The sequence below is a fragment of the Gymnogyps californianus genome, chromosome 1 (genome assembly GCF_018139145.2).
Source record: "Gymnogyps californianus isolate 813 chromosome 1, ASM1813914v2, whole genome shotgun sequence".
NCBI lineage: Eukaryota > Metazoa > Chordata > Aves > Accipitriformes > Cathartidae > Gymnogyps > Gymnogyps californianus.
The window spans coordinates 135,063,863-135,079,246 of NC_059471.1; the positions used below are offsets into that span (position 1 = coordinate 135,063,863).

The 15,384-nt window shown below is 44.8% G+C and overlaps 1 protein-coding gene across 1 annotated transcript; it reads right to left on the minus strand.

Moving 5' to 3' along the window:
• Positions 1–9,757: 9,757 nt before the first annotated feature.
• LOC127016553 (killer cell lectin-like receptor subfamily G member 1) lies at positions 9,758–15,142 on the minus strand. Its single transcript, XM_050897164.1, is given in 5 exon segments — positions 9,758–9,890; positions 11,891–11,994; positions 12,476–12,627; positions 13,736–13,834; positions 14,896–15,142. Coding segments are annotated over 5 exon segments (735 nt in total).
• Between the last annotated feature and the right edge of the window lie 242 nt (positions 15,143–15,384).

The following is a 15,384-nucleotide window of genomic DNA, read 5'->3' on the forward strand; positions in this document are numbered from 1 at the left end:
ATTGCTTCACAGCCCTGGAAATGGGGGCTAGTAGACAAAGAGGATAAGGCTTAGCACAAGGAAGAACTCATGGCCACTGTACTGGGAGCTCGGGATGGCATAGGGGAGACGAGAGACAGAGATAAGTACAAGGACCATATCAGTAACACTGTCCTAACTGCTCAAAATGCTGTTATAAAAGCCTTTGTCTGGCCAAGTCTTGAGACAGAACACTCCTCCTTCCTTCTGGAAGAGAACATGCCCAAAGGCATCCACCTCCCAAAGCAGGCTTTGTAAAAGCACAACATAACAAACAAGGATAAGATAACCTTGAAAACAAAAGAAACTCATATTTCACTTGCTGGGGGGATTAAAATCTCCTCTGAGTGCTCTACCCTGTCAGGCGGTTCCTTCCCTGGTCCGGTTCTGCAGTTTTTTCAGTGATTCCCTGCATTAAATAAGCAATAAGCACCCTCAGTCCCCAGAAGGCATGAGGCTGTGCTAGAGGTCTGCACCCAGAGCAGATCACCTTGCTCTGCTCTGGTTTCAGGACTCCCCCTTGCTGTGTGACCCCTGCCTGCCCCATCCCAGCTTCTGGAAGCTGAGCGTGTCCAGCCAGCTGCAGTGAAAGTGCCACCTCCCCTCTCCTATGTGGGGTCCCCTTGACTGAGCATACTGCAGCAGGGATGGGGTGACTGAGCAGACTTTCTTGTCCTCCCATCTCTACCATCTGGCTATATGTCTTACCTTCCTCTCTTGTAATCATCTTCAGCATATCACCAGCGGAGACCACACATCCTACAGCATCGGTGTATGTAGGTCTGGGACAGAGAAAGACGTTGGAGAGATTTCTAGACTCCCTGTCACTCAAAGGTAATGCAAAACCTATATAAGGAGAGCTCCAGGCATCCTGAAACAAGAATTTCTTTTTCAAACAAATACCCCTTTGACATACAGAAATCTAGTTATGGTTCCTCTCATGTGTTGACTTAACCCTTTAGCAATGCCTAAGCTCCCAGCCCTACATGATGTGTCGCACCTTCCAACAGCCTGTGTGTCCTCACCTTCCACATAAAGTCAGTGAACACCAGGATCGGTGGTGTTGCATGCCATTCTCACTTCCTCGGGTTGCTGCTTTGGATGGTGGGATAGCTACTTGGTAACTGTCCCACATACCATCATCTACGATGTGATGATCCCCACATTTCCCCTATGGCACTCTCTGCAGAGATTTCACAATTTCTCTCTGCTCACACCTCACAGACTGTACTCTGAAGAAGAATGTGGCGCTGTCCTGGTTTCGGCTGGGACAGAGTTAATTTTCTTCTTAGTAGCTGCTACAGTGCTGTGTTTTGGATTTAGAGTGAGAATGATGTTGATAACACTCCGATGTTTTAGTTGTTGCTAAGTAGCACTTATCTTCAGCCAAGGACTTTCCAGTTTCCCGTGCTCTGCCAGTAAGCAGGTGTGCAAGAAGCTGGGAGGCAGCAAAGCCGGGGCAGCTGACTTGAACTAGCCAAAGGGGTATTCCATACCATGGAACGTCATGCCCAGTATATAAACAGGGGGGAGTTGGCCGGGAGGGGCGGATCGCGGCTCGGGAACTAACTGGGCATCGGTCAACGAGTGGTGAGCAATTGCATTGTGCACCACTTGCTTTGTATAGTTTAATTCTTTTAGTATTGCTATTGTCATATTATTATTATTATCATTATCATTGTTTTTCATTCCTTTCTGTCCTATTAAACTGTCTTTATCTCAACTCACGAGTTTTTTTTCCTGATTCTCTCCCCCATCCCAGGGGTGGGGGGGGCAGTGAGCGAGCGGCTGCGTGGTGCTTAGCTGCCGGCTGGGGTTAAACCACGACAGGCGCCATCCCTGAAACTGCTCTAATTCTTGGAGATACTGACTTCTTTACAGGGAAAAGGAAATGTTAGTAGCTTTCTGAAGTCCTGTGAGGAAACAAACTGAATCTCAGGACTCGTTTTTGGTGATTAGATCCCAGGGAAAGGACCATGAATAGTGAGTCTAGGCCAGAAACCAGATCCTTTGATTTAACTAATAATTCTCAACTAAAAGCAACCCTCAGTATATAAAATCTGCCTTAGAACTTTTCAGAAAAATCTCATCTCAAGCAAACCAGTAAGTCTTGTAAAGGTATCATCAGCCCTGCAATATTCTCATTTTGTAGCAGAGGAAGAACTCTGAACAGAGAGGAGGACTCATTCTCCTTACACATCTACTAAGTGCTGACCTGGACCCAGCTCCCTGGCAGAACCACACAGAGCACCATACTTCAAAACCTGAAACTAGGTCTACTGCTGCTTTTACCAGCACCATCACCTGCAGCCTGTCAAGGCCTCCTAGACAGTAAAATTTTCAGGAAAGAGATTCTGGGGGAAATATGGCCTCACTGAAATCAATGGAAAAACTCCTTTATAAAAAACACGTCTTTATAAAGCCACTTTTATAAAAGTCTTGCAAAGGTCCTATCACAGCCTGGAGGTGTGGTAAAAGAAATATGAATTATATTTATGAAATAATTTATATGGTAATGATACCAATGCTACACTGTACCAGTGTAAGGGCCTTATAATCTTTGAAAGTGCCTAGAAATGTCTGAATCCTGGAGAAAATTAGTTGAGTATATACCTAAATGGATTTTTTCAGAATTTCTTGGAAAATTATTTGCTTTCTTATTAGACTGTGGATGGCAGCTGACTGCAGAAAAATATCTTAGAATAAATGATGCAGTCCTACGGTAACCCTGAATTAAGATTATTGGAAGATGAAGTAGTGTTAAAATAAAGTCGAATGGAGTTTAGGAGAGAAAACTCAGGATTTTCGTTACGGGGAGGCACCTCGACTGCAATGGTGGCTCAGCCCCAGTGGGAAGCAGCTGAGTATGGGCTTTCAGCCAGGAACCGTCCCGTCTCCCTCAGGTTGGGGACAGCCTTTCCTTCCCGCTGGGTTAAACAGCGGAAAGCTGAGAGAGCGTCACCACCCCAGGGTGTCCAGGGAGAAGACAGCTGTCCAGCGCTGACCTTTCCTCTGCACAGCCTTTGAGGGACTCAGCTGCAAGTCTCAAAATGACCCCGCCTGTTTTCTTGCAAACCTCATGCAGGATTTGCCAGACTGACCGAAACCTCCCACAGTTTGGGCTGCTAGGTGGTGTCTACCTGCATTAGTCTCACTGGAGTGAAAAACTATCTTTCAAATTGACATTGCAGCAGAATGAGTAACCTGAAACAAAACTGCAGTTTTACAAAACTGTCTTTTTTAACTCATTAATTTCTGAGTACAGTTAAAGTTATTATTTCGTTATCACTGTAATGTAAATATAGGGATTGTGTTCTCTTTACATGGGGACATCTGATGTTGCTGTATTAATTTTGAATAGCAGAGGGCACCCTTCAGACTTTCAAATTAGTAGAGAAAAGACTCATATATAGGGGTTATACGCTGTAAATTTTCACAGGATTTTCCTTGGCCTGCTGCCTTGCTGGAGCTACACTTTTTTTGTGCGTATGGGATAAGCTTCCCCAAACGAGCACTCACCATTCCCCTACACAGCCACTGGACATAGCAGGAGAAGGTTGATTACAGAAATTTCTACAGGCAAAGCACTAAATGCTTTGATATCATTCATAAATACTTTCAAAGGTATGAAGCTTTTTTTAAAAGCTTCACAGAACAATGGTTGAGAGCCTGCTCTGATCCTGGGTTTGTTCCTAATATAAACAAAGTACAGCAGAATGAATAACTGGTGGTTGTTTATTAGTCATTAAAATTATTTCATCAAAATATCTATTTTTGCTAATCCAGTAGATGATTCTAAGGAAATTTTTGGTTTGAGGTGGTTTTTTTTCCTGATATGTTCTATAATATGAACATAGATGAAAGAGTATAATAGAAAATTTACTTATTCTAGAGCGACTGGCAATTCATGCAGTCATCAGTGTTCAGAAGATAGAGCTCTGTCCTAGCAAGCTTTAAAGATATCTTATCTTTAACTGGCATAGACTGTTTGACAAGTTTGTGTCTGAAGAACTTGAAAAAGAGGCATATTTCTCCACCTTCTAAGAGGATACTTGGGTATGTGTTGTCAAAAATCCTACTGCAAGCTCATATTTGATTTCTGTTGTCATGCTAGGTTTCATTCTGTGCTATTCAATACCCAGGATCTCCCTGGTGATAAGTATGTACTGAACCTGAATTTAATGTATACTGTATACATCATTTCTGCACTAAGCATTTACACTATAGCAAATGCTAATTAGTCATTACATATAAATAACATCATTTTTTCATCCTTGAAATAATTGGTTGAAATCTCTTGTTATGGGATACACCTCATGAACCTGTATTAGATCACTGGGTTTCTCATTCCCATAGATTAGTACTGGGGCTGGTACCTTCTTACAGTTTATTCAAAACATATTTAGCCACCCTGGACTCCATATTGGGTTAAAGTGCTCATATTATAACCGTTTCTACTGATGTCATTGCAAGGGCACTCTCAGTTATTTTTGAAAGGTAATGACAACTGGGATATGTTCCTGAGGATTGGAAGAAAGCAAATGTCACTCCTGTCTTCAAGAAGGGCAAGAAGGAGGATACAGGCAACTACAGGCCGGTCAGCCTCACATCAGCCCCTGGGAAGGTAATGGAGCAATTTCCAGACACATGGAAGGCCAAGAAGAGGATCAGGAGTAGTCAGCACAGATTTATGAAGGGGAAATCATGCTTAACCAACCTGATAGCCTTCTACAATGAGGTGACTGGTTTGATGGATGAAGGGAGAGCTGGGGATTTTATTTGTCTTGACTTTACTAAGACCTTTGACACTGTCTCCCATGAAATCTGCATAGAAGAGCTGATGAAGTATGGGGTTAGATAAGTGGAGAGTGAGGTGGGTTGAAAACTGGCTGAACAGACAGGCCCAGAGGGTGATGATCAGTGTCACAAAGTCCAGTTGGAGGCCAGTGATTAGTGGTGTACCCCAGCGGTCAATACTGAGTACTTAGCTGCATTACGAAGTGTATCACCAGCAGGTCAAGGTTGGTGATCTTTCCTCCCCTACTCAGCACTGGTCAGGCCATGTATCGAGTACTATGTCCAGTTCTGGGCTCCCTGTACGACAAGGATATGGACTTACTGGAGCGAGTCCAGCTAAGGGCCACAAAGATGATGAAGGGACTGGAGCATCTCTCATATGAGGAAAAGCTAAGAGAGCTGGGACTGTTCAGCCTGGAGAAGAGAAGGCTAAGGGGGCATTTCATCTATGTATATAAATACCGGATGGGAAGGAATGAAGAAGAGGGAGTCAGACTCTTCCTGTTAGTGACTACTGACAGGACAAGAAGCAATGGGCACAAATTTAAAAACTTGAATTACAATCTGAATGGAGGAAAAAAAAAAATATTGTGAGGGTGGGCAAACACTGGAACAGGTTGCCCAGAGGGGTTGTAGAGTCTCCATCTGTGGGGATATTCAAAACCAGACAGGACACAGTCCCAGGCAACCTGCTGTAGCTGACCCTGCTTCAGCAGGGGGTGGTGGGACTGGATGATCTCAAGGATCCCACTCAACCTAAATGATTCTATGATTCTGTAAATTAAAACAGAATTTCTGAGGAAGACATATCTTGTGATATGCTGAGGCTCAGATATATAATTTCTTTTCCTGATGCACTGAGGAATCTGCAGAAATAATTTTTTGGTTTCCAGTCATTTTCCAGTCATCGGCTTTTAATATGTTACCTGAAATTTCACATCAGTTTAAGTGGTAGGAGGATCAGGTAATGAGTGGTAGAAAAATGTGAAACTGGCAGAAATTTGCAAATTTTTTTGAATTATATTTAAGTTACTGCTTCCTATTGAATAATCAAGGATATTCCATTTTTCTAACTAGTGTAAAATGTAATTTGGAACTGATATTAGGAAATATCAACTCAAATATGATGTTCTAGACATAGTATATTGCTTTGAAAGGCTAATTTTGCTTGAATAAGTCTCTATTAGCACTTGTTTTATTTACAGCTCTGGTTAATGGTACAATGTTGATTTCCAGATCTTTTGGTATACATTCAGTGCCTTTAGTTTTTTAAATTATTTTCACTGAAAGGCATAACAAGACACTGTTATGATTCCCATCTCAATTAATTCTTTTTGCGAGTTCATGTTCTGTAGGATTCTTTGCATCTTTTCCTGGTCTTTAGCAATATCTGGTTTTCCCATTTAATATTAATGTGTTATTTATTCCTTTCATAGAAATTACTAACATACATGTATATATCTCAAAAGTAAGCTGAAGAGACAGAATAATTACTAGAATCAATGCCCTGTCCTTCCTCACATAAGTGTACCACAGCAGTTACCATTTCTTTTACTTCACAGCTATAAACTTGTTTCAGAGCTATGGCAAGATAAAGCCAATTGTAGGTAAATAATTTTCTGCAAAATTTGAGAATCTCCGTGCTTTGCTCTTCTGTACATGTATTCACGATCTCCACTCCTTGCGTGATGCTGAATCTCCAGATGCTGTCCTGAACAGCAAAAATGACGAGTGATTTCTGCAAAAGGAAATGCTATCACAACATACACTTTTAGAAGTATAAATCAGATACATTGGATGGACTGACACAATATCAAAACTGTACGTGCCCCATCACTGCCATTTGTACTGAGTAATAAACAAAGAAATCAACGTTGATCTTCTATAAAGTCTTTTAATTGAATTCTGGAATTTGAAAGCTGTCAGGGAAGTTCCCTCCAACAATGGTCTACCTGAATAACAAAAACAGCAATAGGAATACTTTCAACCACAGAGGATTTACCACAGCCATATTCTATATACCTCCAGGAAGAGGCTGGAGTATTGGAATAAATCTTTCTGCATCGTATGTGATTTTGTCATGTATATCAACCTCCAGGAAAAATGCCTTGATGAAAGATGATCTGTGCAAGCAAAGAGGAAGATTTATTTGCTTGATGATGCTTTCAGTGGAAATCACCACTACTAATACTAGAAGATCTAACGAGATCCAGACTGCTCACCACGTTGAAGGTATAATCTCTGAATAAACCTGGGCAGATTAGGATAGAGTCCCAGGTTAAAACTGTGCACATGTTAACTTTGCGTGTTGACTACAAATGTTTGACTGCTGAAGGGAGCTGGCAACCCTGTCTGTGAAATACAGAACAGCAGTCCAAACAGATGGTAACCCTGTGTGAAAAATGAGACAAGATTTCTTAGGCTACATCCATGTTAATCAATCAAACAGTTCTGGGACAAACTGGATTTATATTCTTACCTTATGTCTATGTTGTGTGCCACAGTGCTGGTGTCTCTATTCCCCACACTAATTTGGCTTTCCGAATAGGAAGCAAAAGAAGGCCTATTTCTGCAGCTGACAAGGTATCACCTAAGCCACAGCATCCACCAGGCCTGGTGGGAAAAACTGGAGCTTCCCTCCAATAAGTCAGAAACTTGTCCTACAATTGCCAACGAGAGAGGAGAGGTGGCAGGGACATGGGCATGGACCATTGCCTCTGCCAGCCATGTTACTGCTGTCAGCTCCCAGCAAGCCATCCACTCACTACAGAGCAGCTGGCCCTTGCTGCTCCCTCACACCTGGTCTCAAACCATCCAGCTCGCAATTTAGGCAAAGCCCTGTTTTGAGGGACAGTGAGTTTATTAGCATATGGTTATGGAGCGCCAGCCAGTTTCAACAGCAGAGAACACGTCTTGGCACATTCAATTCTTCTAGAATAGCATCCTTAAAGTCTCCTGATAGCACATTTCAGAGGACACCTGGTCAAAACATCACAGAAGTGCTGCATAGCAACAATTCCCACTGCTAAAGGGCATATGGGTGTTGTGATTTAACCCCAGCCAGCAACTAAGCACCATGCAGCCACTCACCCCTCCCCTCCTCCCAGTGGGATGGGGAGGACAATCAGGGAAAAAAGTAAAACTCGTGGGTTGAGATAAGAAAGGTTTAATAACTAAAGTAAAATAAAATATAATACTAACAATAACAATAATAATAAAATATAATAATAATAATAATAATGAAAAGGAATATAACAAAAAAAAAAGATAAATAAAACCTAAGAAAAGACAAGTGATGCACAATGCAATTGCTCATCACCTGCTGACTGATGCCCAAGCAGAGATCTGCCCCTCCCGGCCAACTCCCTCCCATTTGTATACTGGGCATGACATTCTATGGTATGGAATATCCCTTTGGCTAGTTCAGTTCAGCTGCCCGGCTATGCTCCCTCCCAGCTTCTTGTACACCTGCTTGCTGGCAGAGCATGGGAAACTGAAAAGTCCTTGGCTTAAGTGCTACTTAGCAACAACTAAAACATCAGTGTGTTATCAACATTATTCTCACACTAAATCCAAAACAGACTGTACCAGCTACTAAGAAGAAAATTAACTCTATTTCAGCCAAAACCAGGACAACCTAACAACATAATCATCAGTATTTTAAGAAATATCATCATGAACTACCACCAGAGTGTCACTAGAAAGTCATCGCAGTTGTCCTGTCAGGCAGTCAAGGTGTTGTTTCACAGCGTAGGATTTTGGGTGACTGTAGCCTACTTGTCACAAAAATTGGAATTGTATGTATCTGTCCACTGAATCCCATGGGAAGAAGTGCTGGGTGAGGGATATGGCAGGACTTCTTTAGGGGGAGAGCTGCTCTGGAGGAAACTCAGAGCATGAGGCAAACAGACCACTCAGTCAAGGGATGGTGCAGTGCACTTGAACCATGGCTGAGGGCACCTTCACGGGTGGGCCTTAGGACAAAGGGGCTAGAAGATGAAGGGCTGAACTTATTTGGCTACTGACAAAAGTAAGTTTGTCAGTCTGTAATCCCTCAGGCAGAGCTGGAGTAGGAACCTGTTTAATAGCTGTAGCTGTATCTTGTCCTCTACAACAGGAGATGCTCTTCTGCAATGCTATTGCAAAGAAAGTATTTCACCCCCTGGCCTCCTGACCCTGTTCCTGCCACCAGCTTCCTTTCTGTGCATTTATCAATCACTCAATGCATTAAACAATTATATTGGGGAGGAAAACAGAAAAAGTCACTACTGAAGAAATTGTTAGAAGCAACCCATGTTCATTTTCATCTCAGCAGGGTAACAGGTTTACTCCTTCACAGCTAGTTACACAGCAATGTAACCCTGGGAGCCATGCTCCAGTTTTCTCCAGGTACAAACATAAACCACAGAAGAATTTAGGTTGGAAGGGACCTCTGGATATCAGCTGATCCATGCAGTTGCAAAAGCAAGCCAACTTCAAACTTCAGGCTAGCTTTCAGCCTTGTTGCATGTCACCAATGTTTGCAAGAGAGAGAAATTAACCCAGAGCTTGCAAGAGCTCACAGATTACAATCCCATCTCTCCCTAGGATTTCCGATGTCAGGACAGCATTCCAATGACAGTGCTTAAGTATCTCTGAAAATGACTGAGAGACTTACAGAAATCTCTCCTTCCTCTTCTCTACCACTTTGAAGACCATCTGTCACTAGCCAATGGCTATGAATATGAACATCACCAGCGTGATCCTGAATGGAGCGAGGAGCAGCACCCAGACCTCCTGCTGCAGCTGCTCATGCCACGGCTTTGGCTGCAGCTGCATTCATTCCTTGCACTATGGCAGGTGTCACAGCAGCAAGGAGCACAGCCAGGCACTCTCTGAGAGAAGCTTCCTGAGTCACCTTCACAGGGATCAAGCCTTAGCACAGCTCTCCAAAGAACACTTCCTAATACAAGGTCCACAGAGGTTACTGAAGAGATTTCTCACAGATCCATGGGGCAAGGAATTCGCAGCTGGAAGCATGGATGGCACCTTCCAGCAGAACGGCGCAGTGCTGCACAGGGCTGTTGGACAGGACCCTGTGGGAGACACGGGCAGAGCACACAAGCAGGGGAACATTAGAGAGGGATGCCCACTTTGGCAGGGGGAAGAACACCTCACAGCTGTGGAGGTAGGAGACTCGCTGTGGCTGGACTTCATGACCTTATGTCAGGGAAGACCCATCCTGGGACATGGGAGGTCTGGCAGTGGGTCTTGCTATGCCCAGAGCTCACTGTGAGACTTTCAGTTAGTCAGTCTCATTCTGGGCTCCCCATTTCCCATCACTAAAGAGAGAAAAGTCCTGTCCCACAAGGGATTTTTTGCTGTTCCACTTAAGGCATTTGGAGACCTTGGGACAGAAGGTATCAAGTATTCCAGTTTAAACCTGTTGTATGGGTATGTGGAAGGTGAAAGCTTCTGCTTCATTAAGGTTATCCAATCAAGGACCCTTTCAATGCAAAAGGGGATAATAAGGAGGAAATGATCAAACAGAAATCCACAGAGACACAAACCTGGTGCACAAGAAATAACAGAGGCAACAGCGAAGATCAAAAATCTTCAGCCACTAATTGATGGGCCATCAAGAAACTCCAGGCACAGCTTTGGAGAGGGACACCCTGGGCTTTGTAACGGATAAGAAGGGGGCAACAAGAGGATCAAGAGGATTTGGGATATTGGAGGGGGCCTGTGGGACTGTGCAAAACTTGTTGAGGAAAATTTAGGGGAAGGGGTGTGACAGAGAGGAGGGAGTGGGTCATGTGTGAGCAGTTGCTGATGGTGTGTAAGGGCTTGTCTGACCCAGCCCTGCCCCTGATCACTGCAGTCTGTCCTGGCTTCTCATTAAACCCTTCCTTCGCTGTCTCTCCCTGCAATCTCACTCCCTGCCCCATGTGTGTCAGTGCTGTAAGGATGAGGTGCCAGCAACCAGGGGCACCCTGCAAGTGGATGTGGTGCCGTCTCTGAAGTCAGAGTGGGGTGCAGGACCCCGGGCGGTGGTGCCAGGCGCTGGGGCGGGTGAGGGTCTCAGCCCAGCCCCTGGGTCAGGACCGGTGTGTGTGTGTCCTGGGCACAGCTGCTGGGGGGACCGGGGCAAGTGAGGGGCTCAGCGCCGGCAGCTGGAGCGGGACCGTGGGTCACAGCCCGTGTGCCGGGTACTGCGGGGAGGATGCTTGTGTCTTCCCCCAGCCTGGGGTGCGTGGGCTGTGCATCTGCAATTCCCTAGCAAGCTCCAAGCTGCACTAGCCGGCGAGTAGGCAGGCCTGGGTCTGGGCAGGGGTATCAGGTGGGCAGAGGGTCCGTGCTGGTATTTGGAGAGAGTCCCGTAAGTGTGGGGTGCCTGTGAGACAAGTGAGTGTGTCTGCTTGCTAGTGAGCACTGAGCTGGACCTGCTGGTGAGTAGGGCACCTGTGGGGTGGGTAAGAGTGGCTGGGATCTGGGCAGGGGTGTCAAAATGAGAGGTGCTGTGTTGGTACTCAGGGGATCCATGAATATGTGTGTGTGCTTGTGAACCTAGAGAGTGTTGTGTGTGTGCCTTCGCTACTGAACTTCAATCCTGAGCAGCCAGAGAGGAGGAAGGGACTTATCTGCCTATAGTTGTGCTTTATGTGAGTCCTGGTAGCATTACATGTGGGTGCTGATGAAGACAGTGCCTTGTCTGTGGCAGTGTGTGTAGCCAGCTGTGTCAGAGTCCTTCGCCTGCATGTGTGTCTGTGTCCGTGTTTGTGTCTCTGGGAGACATGCTCACCTTTACTACTGGTTGAACCTGCAAATGGGAAAGTGGCAGCTGTGTCCATCAGCCTGGGATAGAGACTCCCAGGGCTCTGGTGCATCAGACTGGACTCCAGCACCTGGGCAGGAGCAACCCCTTAGTTCTGGAGCTGCTAGAGCCTGCGGCCACTCTGAACATCCCTTAGCAGCTGTGTTCATTGCTGGTTGACTTCCATCAACTACAGGTGGGACATTTCATGTAAAAGGGTTAAGGGCATGGGAAGGATCTCAAGCCCTTTATCTAAAAATACAGAGGAAACACCATACTCACTTTTTGCCACTCAGTTTTGAGCCATCTTCCCAGGTCCAGTCACCACCAGTGCTATTCTGCAAACCGATCCAGTGGGGTTCGGTGTGCATGATCTGGAAGAAGTCCTAGCAGGGACAGAGAGGCAGCGACATTAGCAGGCTCGGAGAAACCCAGTCAAGTCCTGGGTTCTGAGGGGGAAAGAAAGGGATGCTGTGTGAGAGAGGGAGTTTGGGGGCCATTTCTCAACGTCCTTTGAACACCCATGTCCTTCCTTCCTACAGGGACCTGCTTTGTGAGACTCAGCGTTTTGGAGTGCCAGGCAGCTCCCCCGACTGTGGAGTCTGAGGGCTGAGCCCATGGCAAGTTCAGCAGAGGCAGGCAGAGAGAAGCAAGTCCCTCTTGCAAAGAGGCCAAGGGAAAGCCTGGCCTCTGCCAGATGCAGGAAGGTGGTAGGCGGGTCCCAGTGTGCTGCAAAGGCCCTTCACGCTCTCCCTTCCTCACAGAGGGGAAGAGCTGGGCAGTATAGTGCCTTGGACCTGCTCCCCAGTAATCCTACCATCCTGCATGGCAAAGGCCCTCTGCACTTGCCACTGCAAAGGCACACACCTTTTCGCTGGTATTGCTGATCACCAGGAGATGAGCTCCCTGTGCCCAGCAGGATTGCCGGCTGGAATGCCAGTCCTTCTTCTCCTTGGAGAAGGAGTAGCAGCTCCCTCTGTAGGCCACCCACTGCTCGGGGCAGCGTGGACATGGACAGCCTGCAAAACAATCATACATCTCTCTTCCCATTCATAGTCATAGCCTAGTTCATTACAAACACATTTCACAAATACATGCTCTCCAGAAAATGATTCTCCACAGTTACAGTAATGCCATCCCTGGAGCTCTTCTGAGACTGGCAAAGACAATGTAATTACCTGCATCAGAGTCTCTGAAGGGCTCTGTGAAGGGCATCCATTTTCCAGATGGGAATAGGTGAGAGACCATGTAGGGGTCTCTTGGGACCTTTCTTTACCTTCCCAGTATTTTTGCCTTTTTGTTTTTCCCTCCCCTTTTTGTTCTGTCTTCTCCATATAAACTTCGTCTTTGGCCCATGTTTCCTTCTGTCCAATGGGATAGGCAAAGCCCTGGCACCTGACAGGTTTGTGGCAGGTCACCCTTTCCATGCAGCCTCCACCACTAGCGCTGGCTGCTGCTAGGGCACATCCTGTAGCACATTTCTGAAGTACTGCTGCTTTGTACGAACAGCATTTCTGACTCCTATACTTTCCTGAACCTCAGCTTCATAGCGTTTCACGGCAAGCTGGTCAAAAGGCTTAAAATTCCTAGGAACAGGAATCATTTTATAACAGCTACTAGTCATGGAGATCTTGCAGTTTGAAGCACCCTCCTTTTCCTTCCCAACAGGAGAGCAGCTGGTGCTGCTGGCCCATGGGTGGCCACTGAACACCTGAGGGTTCATTCCGTCCCTGTACAGCACCGATCTCCAAATCCACAGAAAAGAAATTGGCCTCCAGGTTATGTCCTCCAGCCTAGAGCTGTATTCATCAGGATGTAAATGGTCCTGAGTGGTTGAGCATCCAACACAGTGTGCTTGCTACACACTGAAGTCTACCCAGTGGCCCCTTTCAAAGGCATCTTTGATACTCTCTACCCCTTACTCTCTTGTTCCTGCTGAGGGCAGGTCTAACTAGACCAAGCTTAACATTTAAAAATCTCAGAAAAAAGAAGCAAGTCTTTTTTAAGAGAGAAGAGGTACTTCCGCACTCTTCTTGGGCCCCTGAGCAGATTTCAAGAGCTCTGTTTTGCTCCCTGACGAAGTTCTAAATACAAATAAAATCTTTTCAATAGAGGAGATTTATTTACCCTTGATAATAAAACCCACTGTTGTTCCCAGCAATGCCAAGAAGAGGATCCCTAGAATCACTGCAATAATCCAGCAGGTAGTACATGAAACAGGAGAATCTAACAAGAAGAAAAAGAACATAAATGTGAGAAAGGTGAGGCTTTCTCAATGGGATCAGCTCTAAAAATACAATTTATATCAAACTGCAGTGTCTGTTTACCTTAGCCTGCACTCATGTCAGAGTCCAATACTGTCTGACCGGGTTCTTTTCAATATTCCACACATAGATAATTTAATGTTTAATACCAAATTTACTTATTTGAAGATACATGATGTTGCATGAGATTCTGATTTAGCAGAATGATACAGCTATGTGTTGAAAGCACAACACAAGTGCAGATTACACTTAACAGAATATAGCAATTTCAACACAGCTGAATCAAAATACAAATGTGAATCTCATTGCCAGGCTCTATGATATGCTCACCATCGCAACACTGGGTGGCAGCAGGAAGGAATATGTGGGTTTAAGCAGCTCAAGCCTGTTGATCTCTTCAAAGCTCTTTTTGTCAGTTGTTCAGTGGTTGTACTCTGTGTTAGGCTGAGGCATGTATAATCTCCCCCCATGCTGGTCTGGCTAACTCAGGAAGATATTTGCACTCTTTTGATTAACTCATGGACAAAAATTTACACAACCAGCTGATCCACTCAACTGATACAGCCAGCTGATCCACCCAACTGATAACAACCGTTAATCTAAAAAAAGGTACCTCTCTGGTCCCCTTAATGTTAAGTTCAACTTTCTTTCTGACAGCCATGTTCAGTCACTCCTTACTTCATCAGTACATTGCACTTGCCCATCTCCTTTGAGCCTTCTCCCATTGTAGGGGCTTATTGATCAGTCACAACTCAGGATTATGTATGAAGAGAAGTCCAAATACAATGACTGTTTTGATACAGCATCAACAGAAATTGTTAGATCACACATTACTTACTCTGTTGGAGCTGCAAGCCTCCAACTTTAACCTGCCTTGAACTGCCCACCCTTCCCAACTTCAAACAGCAGGATAGAAAAGAAAAATTTTTAGCATACAAATGCAAATCTCTAATTAAGACATGAAATCTGTTAGACTGTTTATTCAGTAATGCATACATCTTTCCCATTATTAACAGACTTTACCTTTGTTCTTGATGTTCTTGTTCTCCTCTGTTCTTCGTCTTGCCATCATCGGTTTCTTGGAAGAAGTGCTGAGTTTCACATTCAGATAAATGTGCTCCTTTTTATTCCCATCACATGCTTTTAAGTGTTGCTTTCTTTTACTTTGCTTTACTTGGAATTTAGAAGTCCAATTAGCTACAAAGTCCAGGTCTGGATCTGAATTTCCCTGAAGGTCAATAGAGCTTTCCTCCCAGCAGTTTGGAATCATTTCTAACGACAGAGTATATTATAAGCAGAAGAGTAATACATAGAAGGAATGATGTCCTAAATCAGCTTTCTGGAATACAAAATCATTTAAGCAATGACAATAGCTCATGAAGAGCTCTATCTTTTGTGATTAAACTGCTGGTATGACAGATGCTCGGTAGGTCAATGTTAGACGGGGGATCTTGCTTTCACAGGGAAGTGAAGTTATCTAGCATTCTCCCCATCAACTAATATAGGTAAGCA